At 36.3% G+C, this 13,497-nt stretch overlaps 1 protein-coding gene across 1 annotated transcript; it reads left to right on the top strand.

The window, feature by feature from the left end:
• The first annotated feature begins 1,446 nt into the window (after positions 1-1,446).
• On the top strand, positions 1,447-9,223 carry LOC149090225 (muscle-specific protein 20-like). The gene is made up of 4 exons (XM_089232987.1): positions 1,447-1,700; positions 5,731-5,840; positions 6,039-6,246; positions 8,732-9,223. The coding sequence occupies exons 1-4, from the start codon at positions 1,656-1,658 to the stop codon at positions 8,930-8,932; spliced, it is 564 nt and encodes a 187-aa protein (XP_089089113.1). The 5' UTR covers positions 1,447-1,655; the 3' UTR covers positions 8,933-9,223.
• Positions 9,224-13,497: the final 4,274 nt, after the last annotated feature.

Below are 13,497 nucleotides of genomic sequence, written 5' to 3'. Positions count from 1 at the left end.
CTCTGCGACGAACGGGTGAAGATGTTCCCCCTCCCCCCGCCACCCCGATAGCATCTTTATCAGGAAAAGACATCGAAAATATCCAAAATTACTTTTGGGGGGTAAAACGTGAAGATGAAGCGTAATAATGAGAAAAAAAAGATGGAGGAAATTTCATCTCCCCATTTTTTTTTTCATTCAATCCATTATTAAATGCATAGCTTAGCATATGTGTGTGCGAATGATTCTTTAACCCTTTATATCCGACATTGTGAAAAGTTAAATAAGAAAATTGTAATAACTTAAAATAAAAGTATAAATGTAATGATAACAATAAATAGTAATCACGTAAATTATTTGGTAAGTCATTTTAGTTCTAATTGAAGACAAAAACAAAGCAAAAACCATGTTTTTGAAACGATTAGTTCGAAACAAATTATCTAACCTGGTACTTTAAAGTACCGTCATAAAGGGTTAAAATTCACTACTGCAGCCAGTTTGAAGATAAAACATTCATTATCGCCTTTGCCAAAGGCGTACGCAGGATTTTCTCAAGGAGAGGGAGGGGGGTATTCAAAATTTTTTTTTTCTGGGGGGGGGGGAGAATAACGTTTTTTCGCCCAAAATAACGCTATAATCTTTGCTCAAAGAGGGGGTATAATCCCTTAACCCGCCCCCCCCCCTCTTTGTGAACGCCAATGACCTTTGCACATAAGATGAAGTCATATTCTATAAAATTTATGTTTCGAGTTTGCGGGTAGATGTCCCAATTAACGACAACTCTTTGTTTGTTGCAGAGCACGTGCGGCTGTGATTTCACTAATTTGTTAAATAAAAAATGTTTGCATTTCTTTTCTTCTTTTTTTTTTAATCTTCAATTCTGCAACCCGAATTTTTTTTTTCTTACTGTAGTTTGAATCACAAAGAAGGTAACTATACATTTGGAAAGTAATATTACTCCGATAAGTTCATTTCATATGCGATTTTTGAGGCTTTGCATGTCTTCAGTAAGGCCCTGTATAAACAGTACAATTCAAAATGGATTTTTTAAATGATTTTTTAGGCTTTCTATACGCGTGTCATTAACTATGAAAAAATATCATCAGCTCGAAAAAGAAATTTAGTGTTTAGGATTTAAAAACTTTAACTCAAAAAATTAATTAATAACTTTTAAATTTTCTATAAAATGTCTTGATGTGGGACTTATATCCTCAAGTTATTTGCAGTTTTTAAAATTACTATCAGTGCGAAAAGTTCTTTTTTGTCATTTCTCCAGCCACCCAATCAGCTAATACTAACGGTCAATTCACAAATATCGATCTTCACACCACAAAAACAAAGTGTGAGGGGAATAATATGAATATCACTCCATAAGAAGCCAAATAGTAAATGGAAACGAATTTAGACGATAGTCCCCGCCATCAAACATCACGAAGAGCTGAAAAAGATCAGCGTTTCTTTTTTCTCGTTATTTTTCTCGGGTATCCTAAACTTATCACGTCTTCGTGTTTTTCCACCCTGTTTATCCCGGGTATATCCTAAAGTTTTTTCGCTCACACAAGGCAAGACAAACACACAGATACCCCGAAAGAGCTCGAACGTACATACACTGCGACTAGTTGTGCCGTTTTGTATTACTCTGGTGGCCATCGGAGATAGATTGACATTCATTCTAAATGTCGGAAGACAAAGACGCTGTTCATAAACTTCTCCCACACGAGGTAATCGTATTCAATTCCTTGTTAATGCAGTCAAAGTGCGTATAATCCTAAACGTGCTTATTTTTTATGTATATATTTTCCAAAGGTTGTCTTAAAAGAGTTAATTATGAGCTCAGACATCAGCAAATATTTAGAATTCATGTCATGGATTCGAAAACTTCAACCCTCTATAGTTCACCCCGTAATGTATTTTTTATGGAGGGTGATTTCATCCGCGTTTATTTAAAAAATAAACCCGGATTTTTTTTTCACAAACGGATGTAAACTGATGCTATTGTCATATTTTTAGTTAAAGCAATTCACAGCTATTTAATTAATAAGAGTGTAATTTTTAAATAAATGAAATTTCTAATTAAGAGTGATATTTTGTCAGTGAAGCTTACTTTAATTTATAATCTTCACTAAAATCGGGGATGAAGCTAATTACTGTAGTTTATGAATTGTTATATAATGAATAAGTCACGGTAAAAATGTGATAAACCTGGTTATTATGCATAATAACGAATGAAGATCTGCTTTGCTCTCTGCGGAGACTTAGCTGGATATAGCTACATACAACATATCCTTACTCTTGAAAATCATAGTACCGGATCTCATCATGTAGGCTCCCCCATGCTCCCCCCCCCCCACATCCTGCCGCAGAGGTCCCAGAACTGGGATCTTTGGCGGGCGCTTGGCCAGACTTCTATAGTGAATTTATACCGCGAAAAAAAATTGATGAGAATGTAGGCCCTCCCCAGGGATGGAACCCTGTCATTCCGACCCTTGTGGCCCCCTTTGGGCACGAGTCATATGAAATAAATCATGGATGGTTCTACTGGGTTTTGAAAATGATCACGCTTTCCCACCCACCATATTTCACTTTATTCATTCAGAAAACTTAATTCACATCTGATTTTTTTTTCATGGTTCCCCTTTCCACTTAATTTTCACCCGTGGCCCCCTCCCCCCTTAGAATAACCCAGGCCCCACAAAGTCAATAATCACTGACGTAGCATATGAAATGTGTATGGAATAAAATTCGAAAAGGTTGAAACCTTTCTAGTGGAAAAGGTTGATCAGCCATTCGAGGGAAGAAGGAAAGATTAAATTAAGATTATTACATTTTGTTGGTGCATGAACTTCAAAGAGAAAAAAAAAATGTATTGAAACTTTGGTTTTTTGAAAAACAGATTAGGTTATGTGCTTGAGAAAACACCTGAATCTTTTGTTTTTTTTCAATTTCCTTATTTTTTTTTTTTTGCTGTGGTGTGTAGGTGGATGATTCCATTAAGATCCACAATTTCCGGGATCACAATTTCTTTTTGGTTTTTCATCGCGTTCGTCGCTTACGAGGCAGACAGACGTTCGATGCCTCCATCCAGTACTAAAAATATAACTCAAGCATACAAATGGGAAGTGAAGTAAAAGAAGAGTGACTGCCAAAGGAATTATAGTGTCAACAAACAAAAAAAAAACCAGCATAGTAAGCATCACGTCATTGAATATAGAGGGAGCTAGTTTTTTGGAAAAACTAACAGAGATCGGGAAGGAGAGTTTTTCGAGATCTTCCAGGGATCGTAGACTAAAATGTAAATGACGTAAATTTCGATATCGAACATCACGAGTTCAGCACCGAAGTGCAACTTCGATCTAAATGCGGCTAATCTTGGCACTAATTATTTTCCTAAATACGCGTATGATTACAAAATGGATTATTGTATTTATTTTCCTACAACTCGCGATTATAAGAAAGCTTCACCTATATAAATTTTCAAGATTTCAATTAATAACGCACCAGAGCTGCTGCTACTACTACTACTGCTACTTTACGACACACAAACCCCTATCATATCACCATGCAGCAATTTGCTACCGATCGAGTTGGGTCAAAAATCTTTCTCTCCAGAAAAAGTCATGGTCCACTTCTGTCCTTGTCTTCCATGGAGGGGGTTTCCAGCGATAGCATATCGAATCACCCTATATTGGTGAAGGCTTCAGATATGGTAGGGAAAAAACTTGTCTATGTCCTTCCCCGCGGACCTTACGTTAGACTATGTGGTGGTAGACGAGCATCTTAACCACTGCACCACTCGCACCCCAGCAACGCACCAGGGCCTACTTACTTACCGAACACAGCCAGACTCTGTCCCTTGCGCAATTTAAGCACATTGTCCTGTGGAGGGCTGGACAATAGGCAAATATTTTACCCAACATGCCCGGGCATATGAAATTTTTTGCTGGACATGTTTATTTCTCATCCACATGCCCAACGAGGGCATATTAAAAAATAATAATAATTAAACTTTTTTGATGCGAATACGTCTTTTAAATCATCTGACAATTCTTTGAAGACCGGACACACCCCGTTTCACATCTCAGTAAAAAATACAGTGACAATACTGGATGCATCCCCCAAAACTTTGCGTAATGAAATCCTAGAAACGCTCAGATTTCAGGAAGCATTTAGAATACATTTAGAGTTTTTGATGCCTGTATTTAAGATCTCGTTAAAAAAAACCAATGATACCCTATCGGTGTCAGTACCTTTTTTGGTCTGGGCACCAGCCCACGACCCGCATTCGTAACGAATTTGTTTTACGTTATATATATATATATATACATACCACACACGGTATACTCTATACAACTACCACACGATTCAAGGTACGAAGAACGTATATACGTCTGAACTTGCGGCCGTGTCTATGACAGTCTACTCGAGTTTTTCTTTTTACTCATCGGCAGCGATGCAAGTGTTCCTCAGGCATCCCTTTATTGGGAAAGTTGAAGAATGTCACAACCCCTGAAGTTGTGAAAAAATGACTTTGAAAAATATTTATTCGTTTGCAAATCAAATGCAAAGCATTTCGTGGCAATCGGTTAGTTTGTTCTTTTAAAATAAAAGAAAAAAGTAATTAATAACAAAGTTAAATAATTTTTAATTTGATTTGCAATTGAATGATTCAAAGTTTGAAAAAATATGTATATAAATTTCATATCACATATTATAAATTTTCATCATCATCTTATGTATGTATGTTTGTTTGTTCTTTACACAAATCCACACCGTTGATCGTATCACTCCAAATTTTTTTTAGGATTCTTTGTTAATGTATGAAAGGGGCCGTAAATGCATCAAAAAATATTTTTATAAAAATTTTTTTATTGCATAAATTTCTCGAAAAAAAAAAAATTTTATTTTTTCACTATTTTTCCATGTTTTCAATCAGATGTAACAATTTTTTCCCAAATTTTTCCTACACAAAAGATGCGCATTTCAATGGGTCTTCCATTTCAATCAGAATTTTAAAAACCGGTCAACGAATAATGGCGACAAATAGGTTTTTGTTCAGCGCCAAATTTATGAGTGCAAGTGTTGATGCGATCAATGTCTTTTTTTTAAAAAAACATAAACAAGTGATGCTGCTTTGCTTAGAAAATAATTAATAAAAACAAATCAATTTTTGAACTTCAAAATTATTAAACTTTATTGTCACTCTTAACAATACTGAATCACTTTCAGATGAGCCTGGAAAATACCGGCTAATTGAGCTACAGATACTTGAATTTTTTACTGGGCAGGCAACGTCACTGGGTATCAGCTAGTATATTATAAATTTCAAAAATCTGAACCTTTTTATATTAGGCAATTGAGAAATTGAAAAAGTCATTTTTGAAAAATTGACTTCAGGAGTAGTGACAACCCTTAAAACAAATATTTTTTTTTCGTTCTGAAATTACCGTAACAAGGCCGACATCAGCCCTTTTCGTGGCCCACCACTAAAGTTGATAAGTATAGATCACTCAAGTAGCTTTGACACGTTTCGAAGCCAATGAAATAGTCCGCACTCTGGAAAAAATTGAGCACATTTGCCTTGCTTAAACCAATAAGGATCTTGATTGTCAACATCGATGCAGATGCAAATCTGGATAAAAATAAAGTGTAAATAAACATATAACACATACATGATGTCAAAATTAATACCATTACACAAAAAGATGCACGATTTCGTTTATTTATTTATTTTTTTCTACAACTATATTGTAGCGTGACTGGACGAAGGAGAGCCAAATCTTGCTATGGATTTGGAATTGCCTCGGAGAAAATAGTAACTTCGATTTTGAGCAGTATGTAAGAGATGGAGTCCTGTTTTGCAGGTAAATATTCATTTAAAAAAGCACTTGTTTCGGCCAAATTCCGAAATCCGGCCAATCCGTGGTGTGCCTAGACTTTCGAGGTTGTCTGTAACACATACATTATAGGATAAATTTTTAAAAAAGAATGCTGAAGAATTTTTTCTATTTAAAAGAAGATAAAATACTTATTTCGATCAATCCTTCCGTTTGTTTACGAAGACTGATGAATTATATAAAACCCGGATCCATACCAGGAGAGATCACAGCCGGAATTGACCTTAAGCACAAGCGGAAGAACATTTCGAACTTCCTGAAAGCGATCAAGGAATATGGTGTGTCCAAGGAATTGCTCTTCGAACCCGATGACTTGTTGCTCCTACAGAACTTACCCAACGTCACGCGGTGCATGTTCGCACTCGGAAAATTGGTAATAATTGATTGACAGTTTCATTTTTATTATACCATTACGCATAGAAGTATCCGTAATTAATCGTTTATTGAATTCAATATACAGGGTGTCCTATTAGTTCGTAAATATAATTTAAAAATTCATGAAAATTGAAGGAGTTGGTATATTTGAATGTGGTTTTGCGAAAAAGTTATTCTCATGAAGGAGGATTTTTTTTGTACAGAAAACAATTTCATTCAAATTTTTGTCGATAGAGGGTACTGCATTAAAGTCCAACTGGAGTGATTGGACCTGAACCTTTTTTCAATATCTTCTTCTATGTACGGAACGTTCGTAAAGCTTTAGCCGGCGATTCATGGGCTGAAATGAAACAACTTCATCAATAGCGCTTTATCTACCAATATCGACATCCTCAGGAAAACCTTATGTAGACACCCATAACAGGGAAATTCAGAAATGAGCTGTTGATCGTGCAGCCTACGTTTCATAGGACTCTGATTTTACATATTGCCTGGGACTTTTTTTTTTACGCATCGCCCTTTATCGAAAAACATTGATCTTGACTTCTTGCCTATCTAAAATACGGTATATATATATATGTATCTCTCTCCGTTAGAATAACTTTTTCGCAGATGCATTCAAATACACAAGATTCTTTGAGTTTTTATAAATGTTTACACTGTTTATGAATTTATGAAACACTTTACTTTTCAAGTACAGTTATTTAAAATGGCTAAAAAGCAAAAGTTTCCAACGCATGGCATCCGGGCCATATTTCGCCCTCGGAGCATCGAAAAAATAAATCTGTGCGAGAACGATGTAATTTCTGATAGAAATTATTTCGCAATGAATTAAAGAGTAACTGCATTATTATTGTAAGAAATGATTTCAAAATATATTAAGAAGGAAAATAATTCCAGAATTATACCCCAACGAATAATTACAGAATCGTTTAAAATGATTTCAGATTAAAATTAGTCACAGGTATAATTAATTTAACCAGAAATTAATTAAAAACTTTTAAAATTAGTGAAAAAATTAATTTCAGAACTAATCGAAATTTATAACTAATAAAGAAAACAATTTTAGAGTAAATAAAAGTCTAATTTTTTTTTTGTCCCTCTTTGACTCGGGGCCCTTCTATTAAGATGTCACATGAGTTGGTGACCCTAAAAGTGTGACCCTAAAAGTGGTGACCCCTAAAGTTAAACAGAAAAAACATTAGTTCAATTTTTGTCGATAGAGAGCGCTGCACAAAAAGCAAATCACTGAAAACATGCAAAGCAGTCTCATAAATGCAGGGTGAAATCCAAAAATTCCATCTGGCAACAGTTCATATTTCCTGTTACTGGAGCTTACAAAAGGTTTTTATTGTGAGTGATGTTGTTATTGGTAGATAAAGCATTATTGGTGTGAAGTTGCTTTACCTCAGCCCCGGAACACCGGCCTTTACGATCGTTTGGACACACAAGAAATTGATGAAAGGTTCAAAATTCTGTGATTTGCTTTTGTGCAGCGTTGCATACCTCTATCGGCAAAAGTTTAACTAAATTTCATTTGTCCCAAAAAAAAAAGTTTTTCCCCTTCGTTCCTAACTTTTTCGCAAACCTCATTCAAATACACCAATTCTTTTAATTTTTTTATGAATTTTTAAACTATTTACGTAGTTACGGGGCACCCTGTATTTAACATTTTTGTAATTCGCAAGTTTACTTTATTAGAAAATTTCTAGTAATATAAATAAGTATACATAGCATAGAACAGGGATCTTGAACACATGGACTGCGGGCCGAATGTGGCCCACGGAGGTATTTGCCACGGCCTGCCGACTATTTTGAGAAAGTATCGATTCAATAGTTAAAAACGAATAATAGTAAATGAAAAAATTATTCGATAATTCAGCAGATCACTGGTAGGTTATACTGCGGTATTTAGAACTATAAGAGATGTTTCTAGATTCACCAGTAACGTTGTATATTCAATAAAATCCCAGAGCCGTTCAAAAAAGTGAATTTTTATGTTTCAGAAAAGTCGGCATCCAAAGAGGTATATGCTTTCAGAGATTTTATCGAAACATTGAGATACAACTTCATGTAAGAAATTATTTCAGAGTTTTTTAAAGAATCATAAATGATAAAAAATTTCATATTCGATGAAAAAATATTTCTAGAATTTTTACTGAAAAAAAAATAACTACAGAATTAATGATACTTCATATTTAATGAATGAAATAATTTCAGAATAAATAAAAGTCTTCAATAATTTAGGACCTCCCCCCCCCCCCTGTTTAACTCGGGGCCCGTTAGCCTGAAGACGTCACTGTACATGACATCAAGTCCTTCGAATCTTAACAGTTTTAAATATGCATTGTAGAGTTATATGACTGCCCGCGGGCTTCACGGAAAGCTTTAATTTGTCCCTCAACGCGCTTGAAATGTTTGAAGACTCTTAGCACTAGTGTAATGTATAATTGTAATAATCGCAACTTTATCCTTTCGTGCAGGCCGAGAGAGATTCGAACTTCAAAGGGCCTTATTTGGGAGATGAGCCGTACGAGGCGGCCAACAAGTCCGGCCGTCGACGCGGTGGAATGCCGATAGGAGACGACATTTACGTCGCGCACGTCAACTTACAAAATGTCATCAAGCAGCTACATACACCCCCGAAGAAAATTGTCGAGTTCTATAGGCCACTTATATTTTAGACATAGATGATTACGATTGTGTGATCTGGAGATTCACACTTCATCGAAAGAAAATAGATGCCGGGAACAGCCGAGGTCCGATTCCCATCACACACACACACAACAACGGAAATATGTGTTTTAATATTTTACGCGGTTGAAAAAGAATCCTCTTCATAAAAACCATTCATATTCACCAAAAATGCAGGCTATTCAATGCAATCGATAAAAAAAAATATCGGTGATTTTGCCGTTGGAGCGAAACTTCTATGAACAGAATATGAATAAAGAAATTTTGTGAGTGTTTTTGAATTAGGAATGAAATTTTGTTGTTCATTGTGTCTAATAATTTCCTGATGCAGTTTTACAAAGAACTAGAAAATTTTTGTATGTATATGTTACGGTACGAGGCGGCCAACAATTAACCACTTCATGATCAAAGGACGTAATATTGCGTCCTAACGCTTATGGAATGAATTCAAACAAGAGCTTTTCTTTCCTCTCGCTTTATCATCCCAAAGCTTTTTTGCATAACTTTACAATTTTTTTTTTCTTTTCGGTTTTTTGTACACCCGGATAGTGATTTTTTTCCTCACATATGATGTATCTTTCTTATAAGAGTGAAAGAGAACAGGTAGGGTGTGTATGTGTGAGGATGTGAAAGGAAATCTAAAAAACTTGTACCAACATTCTTATCTCACCTTATCTTTTATACTGTCTTACTCTTTTATTTGTGTTTTTTTTCTTCCCTTTTTCTAATGTTCGGTTAGGTTAGAGCACAAGGTTACTACATTCCCCCTGTCGAATTTCCCCTGCCGAATCTTACTGGCGAACTGTTGATCCTAGAGGCATACTTTCAATTACATATTCAATCCCTGCGTCATTCATGTTGCAAAAAGGGTTGTATTAGTTATGAAAATATAAAAATCTACTTTTTTATGCGGTCACCCTATCCTCAAAAACTCAATTAAAAAGGTGTTGTCCTGTCTCTCCTGAGGACAACAAAAAAATTTCTAAGTGCAGTATTCGCTGAGATATTTGAATTCAAAAATTCGGAGAAAAGTTGGGGGGGGTGGGGAAATAACAGCGTAAATTAACGGACACTGCTTCTTTCTCTTGTTTAGGCTGTTCTTTGCCCAACTTTTCTCAGATCTTTGAATTCAAAAATCTTAGCGATTTTTTTTTTATTTGGCTTAGGAGAGACACCAAACATGGCCCCTGCTCTGTCCCTTGAAGGATATAAGCAGATCACCTTGCGGCTGGGCCATGCTGGCCAAAAACACTCCCGGTATCCAGGCCCAGCTGGCATTTCGATTCAAGAGCCACAGGGCGCAACCCCGCAGGGGGCGGTGGTCCCCTACGGGGAGAGACAGAGCAACAACTTTCTAATTGGGTTTTTAAGGACAGAGTGTCCGTGTATTGTTAATTTCTTTTTAGTTTTGACTAGCTGATACCCGGCGACGTTGCCCGCCCCGTAAAAAATTTATATATGTATAGCTTATTAATTATTTCTTACTCAAAAAAATTTCTGCATCAAGTAAGAAAAAATTACTTTTATTTTTAAATATTTTAATTAAAATCTTCAGGCAATCGCTTGTGGATACACAATATTTTTGTTTGTCCATCTGGTGTGTAGATGTACAAATTTTTGCTATTACCAACACGTGAACAGGTGACGAAAAGGTGTCCGTGTGAAAAACAGGGCTCAAGTAGGTTGATACCTGCCACTGCTAACGACTGGCCTTGCGCTTTGTTGATTGTCATGGCAAAAGCTAAATGAATCGGGAACTGTGATCGCTTGAAAGTGAATGGCATTTCTTCAGTGATAATTGGGATACGTGGAACGAAGACGTCTTCTCTCCTTTGGCACATCCAGTTAGAATCGTCGCTTCAATGATGCAATTGTGCAATTTCTTCACGCAGAGTCTGGTGCCATTGCAGAGTCTCGGTGTGTCCAAATTTCTTAAAAGCATTATAGGTGCTCCGACTTTGAGGGTCAAATTGTGTGGTGGCACACCCGGAATATCCAAAGGAGTTCAGAAATTCTGCAGGATACAGAGCTAAATGTCTGCGCTGTGTCTGTGACAGTGTCAACCGAATTGTAAGATGTGGAGTCTCCTGGAATAATTTTTAGGATTTTTTCGTTGATCTTGTTCACACTGTCATTTTTCGGTGCCAGAATCGCTCTCAGAAAGCCACTCATGGTTTTGGTAATTTTTGGAAAGACTTTGTCTGCAAGTTCTTGAACTGAGTTTAACAACTGGCAAAATCCATTTGGGAACGTAATCGGTCCAGTGCTTGGGGTCTACTGATTGGTCAACTGATGTGAAAATGATAGCGGTGCTGAGTCATTTTGCAGTTGAACTCGCATGTTGGTGGATAATGATAATTTTTTAACTTCGTGCCAGAGTGCTGATGATTTGAGGCAAGCATTGAGTTCATCAGTTGGCGTTGAACATTTTTATTCCCAGTTTTGTCAGCGTAGTTGTTGTTCTCTGTTGTTAGCGACGTCATACGTCCAGCTTGTGCAGCGAATATTATTCAAACGCCTTTTACGCATTTTTTAAATTGAAACTATACCTATACGATGGGCGGTTGATGAGATAAAGGCCGCATTATCACTTACAGGATTACAGAACAACCTGTATATATGCTAGCAGAAATACCCGGCGCTTCCCGGGTTTTCTGCAATTAAATTGGAAAAGTGACAAACCGTTATAAAAGAATAAACTGTTATAATAACAGAATTAAAGGTGTGACAAACCATTGTAAAGGCATATATTCCCGTCTGAAACGCATTGTTGGAAACCACGGTAACCAAAGTAAACGTTCCGAAAGTGATTGTTGAGGCCCCAAAACCATTGTTGCCCGACAGTTTTTTGCCCATTTCGGGCATTTGCCCAGCTCTGACGAACTTTTAAAGTAGCCTACGGTTCAATCCCGGACCTGTTTGGTATATATGCAAAATCTGGCGACGATCGGTCTAAAACTGTAGATTTGTATAAAGAGCATACATACATACATACATACATACATACATACATACATACATACTTTCACATTTATATATAAGATAACTATGCAACCCCTTGCAACCTTGCAATATGAATGACGTGTCTGAAATCTGCGCGTTTATTTGGATAATTTTGTAATTGGAAATGTGAATCTAGAACGGTGATTCTCAACGTGGGACCAAGCTCCACAAGAGGACAATTTGATTTTTTAGGGTGGCAATATGAGAATGATTTATGTTTTGTTAAGAGTTAGAACTCTGAAGAACCCCTACCATTTTTACATCAGTTCAAATTTATACTTTTTAAACAATTTATTTTTGATTACTTCTTTCTTTTAATTTCTCTCTCAGTATTTTCTTTGAAAATGGTTTAACCAAGGGTACTTAACGTTTTGTATTCCACGGACCCCCTGTGACAATAAAAGGAAGTAATATGCAAGCCATGGACCCATTTACAAAATAATATTCTGTATGTAGCAATATATGGAAACAATGAGTTAATTGTTATCTCATCCAAGCTCACGAAACCCCCCATACCCCAAGTCTTTTAACTACATAAATAATTTTTTGCCTACCTCAACGTGAATAGGACTACTTTTAGAGCAACTGGAATTACAAGATATGGGGGGAAAGACAGAACTAGAGAGGAGGGGGCAGAACTAAAAACCCCGGATTCAAAATTTGATGATGTAAAGCAAAAACATTTTCTACCTAACACGAAACTTTGTCATGGAACTATGAATTTTCAAGGGGGTGGGTACCTCTCCTGACCAAAGTTCTAGTTATGACCCTGACGGGAGGATATCAGGATTTCAGATTGTCTTTGGTGGGGGCATAGCCTAAAGATTGGAACCACTGCTCTGGACTGCTCTCTAGACTCAACGGTTCGCCAATAAAATGCGGCAAGAGGCATCAATTAATCACCCCATAATATAGGTAATTACTAGATTCCTCTTGCCGCATTTTAATTATGTAAAATTGATTTTCCGTCTTGTCTATATTTTCAATACAAATCTATAATTTTTAGACCGATCTTCCCCAAATTTTGCATGTATACCATAACAGGGAGTACCCGACTTGAACGATAGACTACTTCAAAGTTCCTAAGAGCTGAGCAAATGCTCGAAATGGGCGGAAAACTGTCGGGCAAAAATGGTTTGCGAGCCTCAACAATGATTTTTGGAATGTTTAATTTAGTTACTGTGATTCCCTAACAATGCGTTTCAGACACGTTTACAATGTTTTGTCATGTCTTCTATGTTCTTAGCATATGGAGGAAACCTGCTTGCCGGTTATTGTCAAACGCAAGGAAATTGATAATCATAGGTAAAATATTGCTAAAACAATTTTTGATGGGCGGGAAACAGAAAAGCTACCGGCTCATTAAAATGTACTTCACGAAAACAAAACACGCCGAATATACGACAAATATGCGAAATTGTTATTTGTATTTATAGCCATAATTATCAAGTTATATGAAAATAATTTTCGTCCTTGATTTCAATAAAGAACAAACGGGAAAATTCGGGAACATCATTAATACATGAAACAATCGTTAATTAATAATAAATGA

This window comes from Pholcus phalangioides, unplaced genomic scaffold (assembly GCF_987345545.1).
Source record: "Pholcus phalangioides strain wild (caught in Gottingen) unplaced genomic scaffold, Ppha-v1.0 ptg000001l_1, whole genome shotgun sequence".
Lineage (NCBI taxonomy): Eukaryota > Metazoa > Arthropoda > Arachnida > Araneae > Pholcidae > Pholcus > Pholcus phalangioides.
Note: the sequence above shows the minus strand (reverse complement) of the source record. Positions and strands in the feature narration are given on the sequence as shown.